Below are 18,025 nucleotides of genomic sequence, written 5' to 3'. Positions count from 1 at the left end.
TGTGAGCTGTACTCTGCCAGACTCTTGTCTGTAAAGGGTGACCTTGAAAGGTCCAGCAGAAAGTGGCCTCTTCAGTCCTAGGTGCTTTGCCTCAGCTGTGCCTGCTCATAAAGTAAGCTTTCAGGCCATGGATCCTGGTAGTTATCAAGCATTGTTGCACAGGGAACAGACAATGCTTCACTACTGTCAAAACCTGCTCTTACACAAGGTAAAGAACGTCAGAAGCTGGAACTATAAATGATGTGGCATATTCTGAGGGCAGAAACCAATTTCTATAGAACACCTGCCTCATTTAAGGCTACCATATGATACATGGTTTCACAAATGTTCAGAAAACTTCATTTACTTTACAAAACTCAATTAATTCTTGAGTTCCCTCCCTGGATAAAACAAAACTGCAGCTATAGTGAAGGCATGAGTAGCAGTCTTTACTGTGACAAGAAATAAAACCAAGAAAAGATCTGCAAAAGATGAACTTGAAATGGACATCCAGACACTGGTTCCTGGAAGCAGTGGTGGTGTTGCCTCTCTCCCTGGCCTGATCCCCGATGGCAAGAGCCTCCTTTCTCTGACATGCCCTCCCACGTGTTGGGTCTTGTATGGAATTAGAGGTCATGTTCCCAGGGTGGCATGGACCATTTTCAAGCAGGCAATGAAAAGACATCATAATGGAAATGGGAAGATACTTGACCCGTAACGCTGCTTTATCACATCAACCCATACCCACCCCAGGGTGCTCCAACGGCCCATGGTCCACCAACAGCACACTCCTCCGATCTGATTAACGGTGGCGCCCAGTCACCTACCAAGCATGTTTCCAGTTTAAGCCGTCTCCGGCTCTCAACCACCACCCACTTCTCGCCTCCACCTTCCCATTCCTCTCTACAGACATAATTAACTAGTTGATTACTTACTAATCCTTCTGTTAGGGAAGATTTCAACCTCACTGTAAGGCCTTATTCTGAAATCTGTAAGGGTTTGTGACACTAACAGGGAAAAAAATTCGAGACCAGCTAGCAAAACGTTCCTGAAGGATAGAAATACTCAAGATCTAAAAATTATCTTAAGGGGATGGAGTCAACACCCTCAATCCCCTTTTCTCCTTACTCCCAGCTCCCTGTTATGAAAGACCGGTAACCTTAGGAATAAATGATAAATTCTGTGACAATTAGGTTTCTTCCTGGGAGCTCCTCGGGCATGCACGAGTAACTCGTGTGGCGGGGGGGGGGGGGGGTCGGGAGAGGTGAAAGGGTCGCACATTGCTACAGACCCCGATTCTGTTCCTTTGGCCACCTGGTCCCAGGTTGCTGCGTTCCGGGGTCGGCGCGCGCAGAGAAGCGCGCCAGGCGGTGGTGCGACACGGGGGGCGTGACTGCAAGCCCCCCGCGCGCACCCTTCCCCACCCCCGCGCCACGCTCCGCTCGAGCAGCGTGACTGGCCGCCGCCGTCGCCGCCCGCATACGGGAGGCTCAGAGCGCGGCGCGCCGAGCGGGACAAGCAGGCGGGCGGGCTGCTGCCTGGCGTCGGGCGGGCTGCTGCCTGGCGTCCGCCGCGCTGTTCTCCTTCCTCCACTCCCACCGCTCCCTCCGCCCCCTCCGCCCCTCCGCTGGCGGCCGCGCAGCCTAGAGCCCGGGAAGCCGCGGCTCCGAGCCCGCAGCTCCGGCGTGGGGACCAGCACTGAGGAGGGGGCGGTGGGAGCTCTGAGACCACAGTCGCCACGGAGAGGCGGAGGGGGGCCCGGCCTGGGTAGGCAGAGCCGAGCGTGTATTTCCGCGTGAGAGCGAGGGCTGCGCGGTGTTCGGTGCGGACACCGCCAGCCCCAGCCCTGATCGCCGCAGCCCGGGAGCCTCCCGCCTGCGCCCCAGGGCGCGCGCGGAACAGCCATGAACACCAACGAAGCCAAGGAGTATCTGGCCCGGAGGGAAATCCCGCAGCTTTTCGAGGTAGGGGGCTAGGTCTGGCAGAGAGGACGGGAGGGTCGGGGAGGGCATCCCCGGGGCTCGGGGTGAGAGGCCGTTCGCCGTCCCACCTTGCCGACGCAGGGCACGGAAGTGAAGACGCTTGCGGAAGCTTGCTCGCCTGCTTGCCCAGGGGTAGCTGCCTGTCTGGCGGGTTGCGGGGTCCTTGCCGGAAGGCTGGACTCAGAAGCCTCCATCTCGAAAATCAAGTTTCAGTCTTCGAACAGGGTTCTGGAAGCAGGCTGCCCCCAGCGCATCCCTCCCATGTGGACCCCCAGGATGGGCTGCTGGCAGCGGCCGGCCGCGCTCTCACGGGGTGAGGATCAGGCCAGGTGGGTACGCTGGCGCCCAGCAGCCAGCAAGGACTCGGAACTGGGAATCGAGAGCCTTAGTCCCTTCGCGCGCCGAGGGTTGGGACCCCCGCGTTGACGGGGAAGTGAGGACGAACGCAGCCCACCACAGGGACAGCTTGGGAGAGAGGGATGAAGATGCAAAAAACAAATCCAAACCCATCAAGTGCAGCGCTACCTCCCGGGTGGCTCTCACCCAGCGCTGCTCTGCGCTTTCGGTGAATGAACTCCTGAGCACGTTTTCCCGTCACCTTGGAAGGGATGGTTCTCCTTCCTCACCTCCCCAGCCCATAGCTTTCGCCTGTCCTCACCAACCCACGTAGAGAAGGCGAATCAGAGAGGGAGTGGCGAGGCGGGCGTGACTCCTGTTGCTCTGTCTTCCGACCGCATCACAGCATCATCTGCACCAGAGACCCGAGAAATGGGGAACACTTTGGGAATGTGGGAGAGGAGGCTTGATGGATGAACTAGAACCTTGGTTAGTTATAAACCATAGGCTACGTCGCGGATCGTCTTGTTTCCTCTCCTTCTCTCCGTATTTGAATTTTAGAACATTCCTGAATCCTATGTGTTTTTACTTAGGTTAAGGGAAAAAAAAAAAAATGGAAGCGAGCCAAGCTTCATAGAGCGACCTCTGAAACCTGTTCCCCCATTTCTGAAAGGTGATAGACTGTGGACTGATACAGTAAACTAAAAGTTATGCGTTGCTCGTTCTCCTATTTGGGGGGTTTGTTCTGCTAAAAGGAATTTTATAACACTACTTGGGAAAATAATCTTGTCTCTGTTTTCCCAAATTATCTTTAAATGGGCCGCCATAATTACAGATCTCCATTTTCCTCTCACCTCCATAAGCCACCGGTTTCAGATCCATCTGAAGACAAGATTTCCAGGTAGATCACCCACTGAGCACACGCCTAGTATGTGAAACCCCAATCAAGCAAGTGTGTTACTAGTATTTGAAAATAATCAGGAGGTGTTGCATAAGGACAGGTCTTGGGCGTATGCAGGATTCTCGTTAAGAGTTTTTCTTTTCTTTTTTTTAATTTTCAAAAACTAAATATGGAGATGAAGAGCTTGCAGGGTTTTGTCATAAATACTGCTACTGAGATCAATGTCATCCCTAAAAGAGTAATTAGAAACATCTGCAGCAGGGCCACCTGATTGCAAAGTGCTTCTTAATAGTACACCTTTTTTTCTATATAAATGTGAGTACTGTTTTTGCGCCTTGGTAACCACAGAGGATTTTGATAGCTGTGTATGAAAATCTACACTGTGCAAATAAGTGATGGCAGGCATTTTTGTTCAGGTGCTATGCTTTTCCTTGGCTTTTCTGCATATGAATGTGATGTTTTAAAATAGTGCACACCCAGAAAGGGAAGTCAACTTGCTTAGGTGAAATACAGATATACAGTGTACTTAAATGCAATCCAAGGCAATGGGAAGCTGGAAGGAGACTGCTGGTGACCTCCAAAAGCTCCATCCTTCCAGTAAGAAGAATCTGTGCTGTGCACAGCACAAGAGAGAAGTAAAACTTGGCAGTTCTCCATGTGATGAGTGTAGACAGCAAAACCAAATGCTTTAAGTTTCCAAACTTAAACCAAACGCTTTAAGTTTCCAAACTTAAACCAAACACTTTAAGTTTGAGGGAGATTTTCTCCCTCAAAACCACAATGTAGGTATACAAAGTTTCTAGGCATACAAAGTTTAGCAGTTAGATATCTATCAAGCCCAAAACATTGGGCACAGTTGTGGATACTAGACACCATTGTAGACCAAGTGATTGATTATTGAATCTACATATTGTCAAGCAACTAGCTATATCTAACTGACCTTTTCAGATTTCTTTCTGACTTGAAACATCATATGGGCTAAATGGGATATCTCTGGTAGGTTCAAGTTTGAAATGTGTTTCCATTTTTAGATGAGTTCTTAACTCTAGTTAACCTTATGGTGTATATATTGATCTTGTATCGCTGTACCTTAGAGCAAAGATTTGGCAATTAATTTGAATACTGGGGCAAGACAAATTAGATTGTTCAGGTTCTCAAAGGGTTGACTCAAGTAGACCGAGTTAAAAATGTTTGCTGGTTGTTTTGGATCCCCGATTCTGGCTGACTGTTAGAAGAATGGATTTAAATTATCTATGAAGGAGTGGACCTCATTCCTCCTCCTAAAATCAGTACCCTTTGTGGAGTCAGATATGTTTAGGGAGGCTGGAACCATGTTTTCCAGTAAAAAAAAAAAAAAATCTTCACTGAGTGCGTTCACTCATTTTAGGCAATAATAGGGATCAAAAAACTAAAAACCTAATCTTGAGTGACTCGAATTGCAGTTGGATTATGTATGGGGCACAGAAAATCTGGCACTTTTTAAATCCCATATCATATTTTTGCAAGATGTAGAGAGAGGAATATATGGGTTTTGGAATCAAAACCATTGACTTGGAATCCTAGGCCTACGAGTTTCTAGCTGAGTAACCTAGATCAACTCACTAACATCTCTGAGCCAGGATTTCCTAGTCTATAAATGGTGATAATAATGCCACATAGGGCTGAAAGTGCATTGGGTAAGCTAAAGCATGCAAAGAAACAGAGTAAACCCTGCCACAGAGTTAGCTACATTGAGGTAGGAGGAATCCAAGGAGTTAAACGCAATGTGTGTGTGTGTAGCACAGACCCTGACATACAAACTGGTTGTGGATGCCCAGGTTAGTTTTTTCTGCTCCCTCTGCAGTTGAACTCCTCTGATTGAACATTCTAACCTACGTTATTTAGGATTTCAGAGAACAAATGTACCTGGTAGGAACTGCCTACCATTTAGAGCAAATTGCACAAGAATAATTTGAAAATAAAATACTGTATTTAGGAAAGATGTCAGCTTTTCAAAGGGTGTGTGTTTTGTGCATTAATAATGGTGGTAATAATCCTCTATGCTTTTTCCATGAAATACTCCAAAGGAAAATATTTTGCACATCAGTTCAGTTCCCAGGAATCAGCATTTCCAAATTTATAGCATTTTTAGAAATTAATACTTATGAAATATCAGACACCAGGTTTTCCTCTGTAATATCAATGGATATTGTAGTGATTTATTATATATCAAATGTGTTTATTTAAACTCAGTCTTTATGTTTTGAGTGAAATTTTTTTTTCTAAGTAGAGAACAGTTCAGTATGTACCTACCTTGTGCGAGGGAAAGTGTCAGAGGCTGGATATTGTGAAATAAATAAGACCCACACTGTATTGTTGAAGAGTTTGTAGGTTAGAAGAGGAGACCAACACATAAACTGGTGGTTTTAGTATGAATGACAGGTAAGATAGTTTTTTCTGGGTATCATGAACACCAAGGAAGGGTGTTGGGTCCACAAGCCAACCTGAGGGCTCAGGGGAGACTTCCTGATGATGATGATGATGATGATGATGATTACAACCACCAACATTTATTATTTACTATGTTCCAGGCACTTAATATGTACTTTACAAATATTTACATACATTATATGTATGTAAAATACATTATATTTACAAAATATTTACATTTTTTAATCCTTAAAAAATTCTCTGAAACTGAGGCTTGGAGCCTTTAAGGATGGGTAGGAATGAGATAAATCATGACTGGGGCATTTTTACACACTGCACTTTATCTCATATTGATAAGGTTCTTCTATTTTAAACAGTATAGTTGGCCTTAATTGTTTAAAAGACAGAGAATGCTGAGCTGAAAACTAATTGGTCAAGAATTTAAGGGGGTATTTTAATTATTCAATCAGAGCATAATTTCAACTCTAATTGTTTATTTTTTTTTAAATGCAAAGAATCAAAACAACCCAGAATTTAAAGACGGGATATACACTATTTTGACAAAGGTGGTTTAAAAACATATTTTCTGTGGGCATATTGTGTTGTATTTCAGAGCCTTTTGAATGGACTGATGTGTTCTAAGCCTGAAGACCCAGTAGAGTACTTGGAAAGTTGTTTACAGAAAGTAAAGGAACTAGGCGGCTGTGACAAGGTGAAGTGGGATTCATTTGTAAGCCAGGAGAAGAAGACCTTACCTCCGCTCAATGGAGGGCAGTCACGGAGATCCTTTCTAAGAAATGGTAATGTATTTGTAGAATAATAGACAGTTTATACTTAGAGCAATTTTCTTTAAAACCTATCATACAAACTGTAGGCAATGATTTAATTTAGTAGGTTTCCCAGCACCTAAAAGGATATTTGGCCCTGGAATGTGACTATTCTGTCTCTGCTACTAATTCTAATCACCTCCATGATAAGACAAACAAAATTACATACCGTTGTATGTAATTTTGTAAGCTCAATGAAATTTTTTACTGACTTCATTAATTTTGTTTATTCTTCTTAATTAATTAATTAATTTATTTTTGGCTACGTTGGGTCTTCATTGCGGTGCGCGGACTTCTCATTGCTGTGGTTTCTCTTGTTGTGGAACATGGGCTCTAGGCACGGGGGCTTCAGTAGTTGTGTCATGCGGACTCAGTAGTTGTGGCGCACGGGCTTAGTTGCTCTGTGGCATGTGGGATCTTCCCGGACTAGGGCTCGAATCCTTGTCCCCTGCATCGGCAGGTGAATTCTTAACCACTGCGCCCCCAGGGAAGTCCTGACTTCGTTATTTTGTAAAATGAATTACATTAGCATACTGAATTTTTCTTAAAATTGCAAATTAGACTTTTCCAAATAAATGAGTAGTTGACAGACAGAATTGATAGTTACTGTATAACTACCACATTTTTTGATTAACTCAGAAGAGATTTAACTTATTACTGTGTTTCCAAATTCAGAGTTCATATTAATGCACCTGCATAAATGCATGTAAAGTTTATACTAGTTAACTCAAGAAGGATTTATTTAGCAGCTACTGAATGCAATGCATGAGATTAGGCATTTGGGTGCTACAAAAGAAATGGGATGCATAAACTTGTTTAACAGTTTTAGGGATAGTTTGGAACTAAGAACTGGAATTCGCTAGAGGAGATTCATGGTATTCCAGCTTTCTGAAATATGTGCTTATCAAAATTAGTTCCAAATCAGCTAAGCAGCCTTTTGGGCTCCAGATAAAATTGAGAAGTACAATAGTATGTGCAAAATGAAATCAGTTCCAATCAGAGGAAACCAATTAATTCTTTCCCAGTGGCCCAAATCATTCTGTTTTCAAAATTTAAGCCATTCTCAAAAATTGTACCACGAAAAGTTTCAGTTATACAGACAGAATTTGAAGCGGAGACAATTCTATTTGCAATAAATACAAGGGGGAAATAAATCTTAATTTGTTTTATCTTACTTAGTCATGACCCACTTAGATTTTATTTGAACATGATGTGGGGAAAAGTCAGAGTGTGTTAATTTTTAAGAAACACAAGCAGGGAGAAAAAGCAGAAATGACGTTGTCTCAGAAACATCTCCAGAGAGGAGAAGACTCCTTCCCTGTCAATCCAGGGTCACCACTAGGTGATTTAGGCTTGGGTGCTCAAGAGAGAACCTTTAAGCAGTTACCACTGCAGCACACCACTTGGTAAATTACTGCTTAAGTGAATAAAATGATATTTTTGTGAGCTTGAAGGGTTCATACACCTTCCCAAAAGGGCTAACTTCCTTCCCAGGGTGTCATCATATGTTAGAATCTGGCTCAATGTTAAATACATGCCCTAGGCCCTTGTTAAATCAAGTGACATAAATATGGGGAATTTCTTTTTAAACCTTAAAGCACTAACAAACCTTAGGTATTACTGGATTTAGTCTAAGATATTTTTATGTTCTTAAATTTAAGTCTAAGAGGATGTGACATTCACTTAGTCGAAAAGCTGGTTATATAAAGTGGCCATTTTGTAACAAAATGAAATTTGAATGCTTCTGTTTTATACTGTTACTTGACTTGATTATATGTAGAAGCCAGGCAGGCCAAGTATGTAATAGAGAATGGTGGAGACTGTGGTCAAACTAGAGAACAGAACTAGAGTGAACAATCATTGTCTAAAGGGAGTCAAGCACAAATTTTGGAAAAATGTCGAGCTGAGCAAAGCACATCTATGAGGCTACGTTGGGCCCACAGATGACCAGTTTGGAACTCTTGATCTAGCAGGATAAGCTAAAATAGGAATGGAAAATGTAGATTTAACTTTCATTAGAACTGAAATCACTAGTTAATTTTAGAATCTCCATATCTGCTAGTACTTTACCGGAATTCCAACTCAGAGATCTTTTAATTAATCATCAAATAAAACCTTTCACATACTATGGTGACAAGAATGTTGTATCACACTGTTTAATATCTGGAATGTAGGCTAAAAGACAGAAAATGGTTTCTAAACTGATTAATCTTATAATAATAAAATATTATTTTATGAAATGCTTTGCACGTGTGTGCTTTGTAGGTTTTTAACTATGATTTACAGAATAGCTTATTAAAATCAACAGAATTGCTAACTTCCCTGTAACTGTAAGCACTATTATTATGTCTAGAAACAAAAAGTGATTCATGCATTTTTTTGCTGAAATATTGACATAACCATGCTAATATATAATTATCATGAAAAATTATTCCGTGAAATAGAACATTTTAATAATTTTTAAGCAAATTACTTTCCTAAGTAAAAATATGATAAAAGCAAGGATAAATTATTAGCTGACAGTTCTTTAAAGCATTGTACCGTAAATATGAGGTGAGCAGCCATTTTTTTCTACCGTTTGTATACAATTGAACAAATAATTACTCACAAATAAGAGTTTTAGTCCCATAGCTCCAACTGTCCATAGAGCTTTTCTTCTGGAATATCTCGTTGTCAGCTTTACTCAACATGTCCAAAACCAAACATATCATATTTGCTTCAAAACCAGCCCTCCTCCACTTATTGAGTACTACTATGTGTCAGACACTCTTTTAAGACCGAGAATGTAACCACCAAAAAATAACAAACATGGCGCCTGCCCTCATGAACAAACATGGCACCTGCCCTATAGTGATGAAGTCAGGTGTTAAAAATATAATTAGAAGCACAATGGATGCTATAGAAAATACCATATGCTACAGAACTAACCATATTAACAGGCAGATGGATCCAACCTAAGCCGGGGTTCAGGGTAGGCTTCCTGGAAGAAGTGATATGCTAATACTAAGAGACGGAGAGGTGAGTAGGTGTCAACTAGAGAAGGATGGAGATGAGAGTATACCAGTGAACAGAGAACAGAGATTTCTGACATAGAGGAAGAAGCCAGGATAAAGACAGGAAGGAGAGAAGCCCAGTATTTCTAGAGCCTAAAAGAGAGGGCGGAAAGATACTGGATGAAATGCAATATGTTCCTTATTGTTTTAGACTTGACACCTGGCAGTTGTTTTTGAGCTGTCATCTTCTGTCATCTCTCATATCTGAATCCGAACCATGTCCTTCATATCCAACCACTCATTTCCATTTCCCCTACTTCCCCTCTAGTCTAAGCCCTCACCTCTTACCTGTGAACTACTTTAACAGTCTCCTAGCTGCTACCCTTTCTGCTCCTAGTTTCTCCCTGCTCAAATCCATTCTAATCACCACCAGGTTAATTTTCCTAAAAAATATATTTCATATTTCATCATGTCATTTCTCTACCCCCCAGAAACCTCCACTGGCTTTCTACCAGATTAAAGCTAAACCCTTTACCCTGGTGATCAAGGCCCTCCACATTGTGGCCACACTCTACCTACCTATCTTCTGGCTTTTCTCCATGGGCACCATCTACTTCAGCAAGATTGTTCTCTTTGTTATTGGTTCAGAAAGTATTTATTGGACACTAACTTTGTGCCAAGCATAGTTCTAGCTCCCAGGGATACAAAGTTCCAGATAGGAAAGGTCCCTGCTGTTATAGAACTTATTCTAGTGGAAGAGGACAAACAATGGTGAAGTGGTAGGTGCTGTGCAGAGCATTATTGTAAGGGATGATGTCCTTGAAATTAACTGGCTGGCTACCCTAGATTAAAAGGTCAGTAAAGTCCTCTTATAGGAGGTGACATTTAAGCTGAGGTGCGAATGACAAGAAGCAGTCAGCCATGGGATCAACAAGGAAAGAACATTTCAAGCAATGGACTGTGGTGTAGGAGCAAGCAACTCGTAGAGTCTACAGTGGTCCAGATAAATGATGGCGGCTTGGGGATGAGTTGTGGTAGTGGAGATGGAGAAAAACGTGTGCATTTGGGATATGCTTTGGAGAGAAGTCTATGGGAATAGATATGAAGAGTGAGGGAAGAAGGTAATCAATGGTAATGCTTAGAGTTTTGCCCTGCATTGGGTGAAGCAGTTCAATTTCAAGGCAGAACTGGATAATGTTGTTAGTGCCTTTCCTGACATAGCTCTTCCCAGAATTTTCTAAAGAATACCCACTGTTGGGACTTCCCTGGTGACGCAGTGGATAAGAATCCGCCTGCCAATGCAGGGAACACCGGTTCAATCCCTGGTCCAAGAAGATCCCACATGCTGTGGAGCAGCTAAGCCCGTGCACCACAACTACCGAGCCTGCGCTCTAGAGCCCACGTGCCACAACTACTGAGCCCACGTGCCACAACTACTAAGCCCGGGCGCCTAGAGCCCATGCTCCACAAAAGAAGCCACCGCAGTGAGAAGCCTGCACACTGCAGTGAAGAGTAACCCCCACTCGCCACAACTAGAGAAAGCCTGCACACAGCAACGAAGACCCAACACAGCCAAAAATAAATAAAATTAAAAAAAAAAGAATATCCACTGTCATCTGTAGACTGCTTCACTCTTTTCGTGGAATTAAAGTGAGTTCCATGAGTCAGTAGTCAATGACCTCATTTACTGTATCAACAGAGAATGGAAAGTTCTACCTGATCTCCAGAGGAAATGTGAGTATTATGCCGTGCTAAAATCCAGTAATCCGCTTAGCCAAATTACTCATGGCAGGCCAGGTGACCTCCGTCTCCTTTGTGCAGGTGCTTTTTGGGTAGTTAGGGCTTCTCTTTGCCTCCTTGAATACCAGCACATGAATGAGGAAGGAAAGATCCATGAATCAAACAGCAATAGCTGGTAGAGAGCATCTGCCTCACTTGGGCTTGCCGGCTCTGTCCTCTGATCTATTTGAACATGTCATTTGTATTTCCGATTCTGAGTCTTTGTGTTTCATTTCTACCAACTGAGAAATACTTTCCACTTTTCATCACCTGTTCTAGTCTTTCGAAGTTCAAGTCCTGCCTCTTTTGCAGTCTTTTTCTACCACTCCTGCCTAAATGGATCTACGCATCAATTGAACTCCTATGGTGTTTACCATAAGAGATATTCATTTTAGCACTTACCCTGCCTGGTGTGCATACCGCTCTCAGATATAAGCATGTGAGCTCTAGTTTGTAGGCTCTGTGGGGACAGGACTACCTCTTATTGTATTCTTCTACTGAACCATCCTCAACACACTAACATGTCTGACAATAAATAGCAAAGATTTATTGCTGTTGTAGATGTAAATTTAAATCTTCATAGTTACCTTTTTAAATCAAGGAGATTAAAGATAATAAATATTGAGAATGTAAAGTTAAGTGATGTTGAAAGATGTTCCGAATATAGAAATTGTTTGCTACTCTTCACCTGTCTTGTGACAGTACCTTAAGTTTTTGTGCATTATGCCACCAAGCCATTCCACTGGACTACAGCAGGGTACCTGGATCATAGTGATTGCGTATCTATATTTATGGATAAATGAAACACGTTGTGCATAAGCATTGCCTCGATCGGCAGCTGCATATGGTTATGAAAGTTGTGAAGGTGTGTGCTACAAAACTCTAGGAGCACCGTTTTCGGTGACTAGGATGTATACCAACTACCAAGCAAGACTAGGCAGTACTTAAGAAGGTTCCTCGAGGGCAGAGGTTGGCAAACTATGACCCGTGGCCAAGTCTGGCTCACTGCCTGTTTTGTTTTGTTTTATTTTGTTTTGCGGTACGCGGGCCTCTCACTGCTGTGGCCTCTCGCGTTGCGGAGCACAGGCTCCGGAGACGCAGGCTCAGCGGCCATGGCTCACGGGCCTAGCTGCTCCGCGGCATGTGTGATCTTCCCGGACCAAGGCACGAGCCCGTGTCCCCTGCATCGGCAGGCGGATTCTCAACCACTGCACCACCAGGGAAGCCCCTCACTGCCTGTTTTTTATAAACAAAGTTTAATTGGAACACAAGCACATCCATTTGTTTGTTTATTGATTGATTGATTGATTAATTGATTGATTTAATTCTTGGCCATGTTGGGTCTTCGTTGCTACGTGCGGGCTTTCTCTAGTTGGGTGAGCGGGAGCTATTCTTCGTTGCGGTGCTCAGGCTTCTCATTGTGGCAGCTTCTCTTGCAGTGGAGCACGGGCTCTAGGTGCACGGGCTGCAGTAGCTGTGGCACGCGGGCTCAGTAGCTGTCGCTCGTGGGCTCTAGAGCACAGGCTCAGTAGTTGTGGCACATGGGCCTAGATGCTCTGCGGCATGTGGGTTCCTCCCGACCAGGGCTTGAACCCGTGTACCACGCCTTGGCAGGCGGATCCTTAACCACTGAGCCACCAGGGAAGTCCCCATTTGTTTATTTATTGTCTACAACTGTTTTCCTGGCTAAGTGGAGTATGAGACTCTCCGTTCCTCAAAGCCCACAATGTTTATTATCTGGCCCTTTAAGGAAAAGTTTGCTGACGACTTAAGGGGACGGGAGTCTTCTTCCAGTTGAAAAAAATCAGACTCATTTCATTTTTAAATTTCTTCAACTAATTGGTTAAGTGCAAAAAAATGTTTTATTGTGCTTTTTTTTCCGTTTCAAAGTTATCTTACTCTTTTGCAGTAATGCCTGAAAATTCAAACTTTCCTTATCGACGGTATGATCGGCTCCCTCCAATCCATCAATTCTCCATAGAAAGTGACACAGACCTCTCAGAGACTGCGGAGTTAATTGAGGAGTATGAGGTCTTTGATCCTACTAGACCTCGACCAAAAATCATTCTTGTCATAGGTACGAGGACAGAAAGCAAAATTTTCATACTGTTGCTCATTTTGTTTATATATTTACATTTCAAAAATTATGTCAACTATACATCATATTTGCAAGTAGTTGGATAATGACAAACAATGGAAACAAAAACTTGAGAGACAGTAGATGGAAATATTTTTAGCATACTTTTCAATAAAACATATATTGTTATAATTATATAATCTAATGCTTATGGCACTTTTATAGAATCTCATTACAATGTCGTAGAAATTCTCTGTAATAAATGAAGATTTAGCATCTTATGGTTTTTATTTGCTTAATTTTTAACGTAGATAGCTGAATCCATTAGAAGTTTTCTAAACATGACGTGTTTTTTTCCCTTTAATTCAACAAATTGAATTTTTATTCACTATTAACTTCAGAGCAAAAAGTAAACAACAATAATAATATGTTGGTAAAGATTCATGTAAATGAATCTTCCTATGACAGGCTGGCACCAATGATAAAATCTAAGTTTGATGTTATTAGACAAGCAAATCTAATAGAATAGTGTTTTACACAGCACGTAACATCTGAGTATTAATGAAAATAACAAGGATAATAGTTAATTTTTTAAATTGCCACTATGAATCTTATGTTGAATATGAAAGTATCAGTCTGATGCCATTTCACAAGGATTAGATATTGAAAATGTCTTAAGTAATTTTGCAGAATGCATTTTTGACCACTTTTGCAAATTCTAACTTCCTCAAAAGCTGTAAAATTTTGAAGAGCCCTGTCAACATGAAACATTTGTAGTCATTGTCTCACTTTCCAATTTGACTCAGCTTTCACAAAGGTGACCAAAAGCAAAAATCTAGCGTAAGATGTTAAAGCTATTCTAGCCAGTAACTGTTAACCGAGGGCCAAATGTATACAGCCCCCAAGCAAAGAAGTACTGCTCCCAGAAGATGTAACGATGATGGCAACTGGGGAAAAAACATGCAAATAAACACACCAAACTAGAACAAGAATTTAAGTTTACCAGTCTAGAAGGAGGGATGTTTGTACATCTGTAAGTGTAATGAAAATGAAATTGCAAATATGTTTATCCCTGAATTGTTATATTATAGAAAAATAACTGTAAGACGAGAGTACAGAAATCAGCTTTCTAAAAGTCAAAATATTCTCATGGTTTATGGCAGCCACTATTATGCCATAAATCTCTATCTATTCTTGAAGGTGGAATTTTTGTGTGTGTGCTTAAAATTTTGGGGTTCTTACCTAGAAGACAAGGAAATGCTTCATTAAAAAATAGAGCTACAGGTGGAGAATAATTGGAAATTATTTCACCTTTTTAAAATGAGATAGTCTTTCATTTTTGTTTTTCTTGCTGTTAGTACAATATTGGCGATTATTATCAGGATAAACAAATGAAGGCTTGATTGTCCATGAAAAAGGTGTAAAACAAGTTGTTCTTGCATAAAACAGCACATATATGTGAATTTTTTGTGCATTGTGAATTTTATATGAAAATGATTAAACTATTTCAGTAAACTAAGATCTGTGGAGAAGATATAAATGCTTAAATCTCCTACACTTCACAGTTCTTTTTTACTCAATAAAATCAACTTGCTTCCCAAGGGTATGATTTTGGTTTTAGACTTACACTGTGTGTTGTAACATTTTATGTATTACAAGAATGATACAGAACCAATGAGTGTAAATAACTTTTAGAGGACTGAGATAAGAGAAGAACAGAAAAAGTGAATCTGAGGTTATCTGAGAAAATTGAGACAATTTTATGACTTTTGAGGAATTATAAAATAATTGTACCTGAACCTTACAAAGTTTTATTAGTTCCAACCTGAAAAAGAGTGGGGGAGGTACAGATATCCACATCCAAATAAGCAAAATTTCCCTTCCGGCAATACAGATTTTTTTTTTTTAAAGAAGGTAACCTTCTTGGCACAGATATTAATGAATCTCTCTTATGTTAGCATAATCATAAAATCTAAGAGTTAGATGGATCCTAATATTTATAAGTAGTAGAATTAAATAAATATAGCAAAATTAAACTTACTCTGGTTTCAGGGAGAAGAAAGTAAGACTAGTTTGTTAGGAAGCTCCGGTAATCAAACTCATCCAATAAATTAATGCTCTTCTCTGTCAATTGTGCTAGTCGTATTCTTTTGTTGTCTGCTAATGCCTCCATTAATTGACAAAAAAATGTTTTTCCTTGAAGTGCCGTAACTTTCTTAGCATGTCTGAAGTTTTAAAAATTCAATATGTTCTCTTATTTTGATGATTTGTCAGATCAGGTGTGAAAATATGAAAGATAATTTTCATTCTTCAGGGATCAAATTAGTTTGAATTTGTCGATGGCATTGATCATATAATTATTTGTCTTCAAGCCAGTCCATGGTTTACCCATGGCTTAATAGGCCAAGAGCAGCTACTTGGAACCAAAACTTTTCATTTGTGAAGTAATGAATTTAATACAGTAGTAGTTTATAGTGGTAAGTCTAATAGGGTTGGATTTAGAGTTTCTTAGAAAGACAATGTCAAAAATGTAAACAAATTTCTATCATAAGTTTAATAAGGCAATGCAAAGGCAAAAACCAGTTTTATTAGGATCATTATTTGGGATTGAGGTTAAGGAAAGGGTCTCAGTATACTAGTTGATCTTAGAATTCTGCACATTAAAATTTTTAAAGAGGAAATAACCCCTAGCCAACCAAGTTCACTCACTCAGAACTCTTCTTACAAAATCCAGAACAAAGCGAAGCAAACACCATTCTTTTTTGCTTATGTTATTTGCAACAAGAATTTCTTAAAATATACTAAATAATGGTATGTAAAATGATTGCTACCCCCCAAAAAACTTGATAAATTGAATTAGTAGAGACAACATCAACTCACTTTTCTGTTGAATTTTTATTTTTAATATTGCTTAACCAATTATAATTATGTTTCAGTGAATAGCACCAAAAACAATTCATTACTTATTATCATTGACTTTTTAAAATATTTTTTCTACAGTCAATAATTTATGATTAAGTATTTTAAAATATTTTATTTTTATAATTGCCAACAAATAACAAATCAGACTGGGATGATTGTTACGTGCTTTATTTTGAAATTTGCTCAGACTTTAGATTCCAGTTAGTCTAGGTTGTCTAGAAATATAAATTTACTAAAATAATGTAATATGATTTGGAAATAAAATCTGAGACATACATTTTATAATTTTTTAGTGCTTATGCTTTTAAAAAATAAATGGCAGTTACTGATTATTGGTATTGATTTATTTTGCAAACTATTGATTATTTCATGCTAATGTATCACAAAATCAAAACTATCATGAGTTCTACGAAATTGTTCTGCCTTAAAGATCTCTTCCATTCACTCTGCGTATTTATTGCATAAAACTTTTGAATTTTAAAGGATATAAGGAAAGGAGATGGATGAACAGACAATTCAAAGAAAGATTTAAATAAGCCATGTCAATATTGGTGTGCCTTTGGTTAAAACTAATTTTTACGTTTCACGAAACTGCACGTTAACTCTTTGTTCGGATGTAACACATTTCTGCCTTTGCAGTCATTGTTTTTTGTATCTCATAGATTTTTCTTTGATTACAGAGGATAAAAGTATTAGAGTTTACACAGAAAAACGGGAGCGCTTTCTTTCAACTGCATTATTCAATTTTTAAAACTAGTAGTTTACTAAAATCGGTAAGGGAAAAAAATGTCTCTTTCATCTAATACAATCAATCACGACAATTCTACCCTTTCCTCGGCTAAATCTACACCTTCTCTGCATTCAGAGGTAGCACTGAGATGCCACAAGTAGAATGGTTTCTGCCCTGGTACTGATCTAGACTCTGCATCTCAAGATGAAGATAATAGTTGTATGAAAGGGTGTTTCTTATTGTATCAGAAGGTCCCAATTTTGCCTGTTTTAAATGATAGGTGGTCCCGGAAGTGGAAAGGGTACTCAGAGTTTGAAAATCGCTGAACGTTATGGATTTCAATACATTTCTGTGGGAGAATTATTAAGGAAGAAGATCCACAGTGCCAGCAGCAATAGGAAATGGAGTCTTATTGCCAAAATAATTACCACTGGAGAATTGGCCCCTCAGGTACTGTTGTATAATTTGCTTCTATTCTGCAAAGATTTTTATACCACTTGTGAGTGTAAGTTTAACTGTGGTTTTTCATCTTTTTTCTTAAAAAAGGAAACAACAATTACAGAGATAAAACAAAAATTGATGCAAATGCCTGAGGAATTGGGCATTGTTATCGATGGATTTCCCAGAGATGTTGCCCAGGCTCTATCTTTTGAGGACCAAGTAAGAATGTCTCCTTATCTTTTAAATGACCTTTTTTTTTTTTTTTTGCTTAAATATTTGAGATTAAATATATATATATATATATTTCTTGGAAGACTTGCTCTTATTTGGAATGAATTCTAGTCTGAAAATGAACAAGTACATTCATTTGGGTTGGCAGAAGGTCATTTTGTTGGCACACATGCTTAAAAACTGAACACAGTCTCTGCCAAAAAGAAAAGATAAAAACCAATAATAGAATTATTTTTTAATAAAAATGCACATCTCTCTAACCTTTACTTCAGAATACTTTCCCTAAGATTGTATTTTTAATCTTTAATCACTTAAAACAAGCCTTATTCAGTACTGCCTGGGGATGTAAAATATCACCCTACACTCACAGCTAAGGAAGCCCTCTTCACCGGTGTATGAAACACTAAACCACCTGTCT

At 40.1% G+C, this 18,025-nt stretch overlaps 1 protein-coding gene across 6 annotated transcripts in view; it reads left to right on the top strand.

Annotated features, from left to right (window-relative positions):
* Positions 1-1,883: 1,883 nt before the first annotated feature.
* Positions 1,884-18,025, top strand: part of AK5 (adenylate kinase 5) — a gene marked incomplete at both ends in the record, with an annotated part of 236,929 nt that continues 220,787 nt past the window's right edge. For all 6 annotated transcript variants that reach the window (XM_082863294.1, XM_082863292.1, XM_082863293.1 and 3 more), the window contains 5 exons: positions 1,884-1,943; positions 6,221-6,407; positions 13,116-13,283; positions 17,216-17,385; positions 17,482-17,595. In XM_082863294.1, the coding sequence (XP_082719420.1) occupies positions 1,884-1,943; positions 6,221-6,407; positions 13,116-13,283; positions 17,216-17,385; positions 17,482-17,595 (699 nt within the window). The remainder of the gene's footprint in view (positions 1,944-6,220; positions 6,408-13,115; positions 13,284-17,215; positions 17,386-17,481; positions 17,596-18,025) is intronic.

This window comes from Leucopleurus acutus (genome assembly GCF_964270905.1).
Source record: "Leucopleurus acutus genome assembly, chromosome: 2".
NCBI classification, from domain to species: domain Eukaryota; kingdom Metazoa; phylum Chordata; class Mammalia; order Artiodactyla; family Delphinidae; genus Leucopleurus; species Leucopleurus acutus.
Note: the sequence above shows the minus strand (reverse complement) of the source record. Positions and strands in the feature narration are given on the sequence as shown.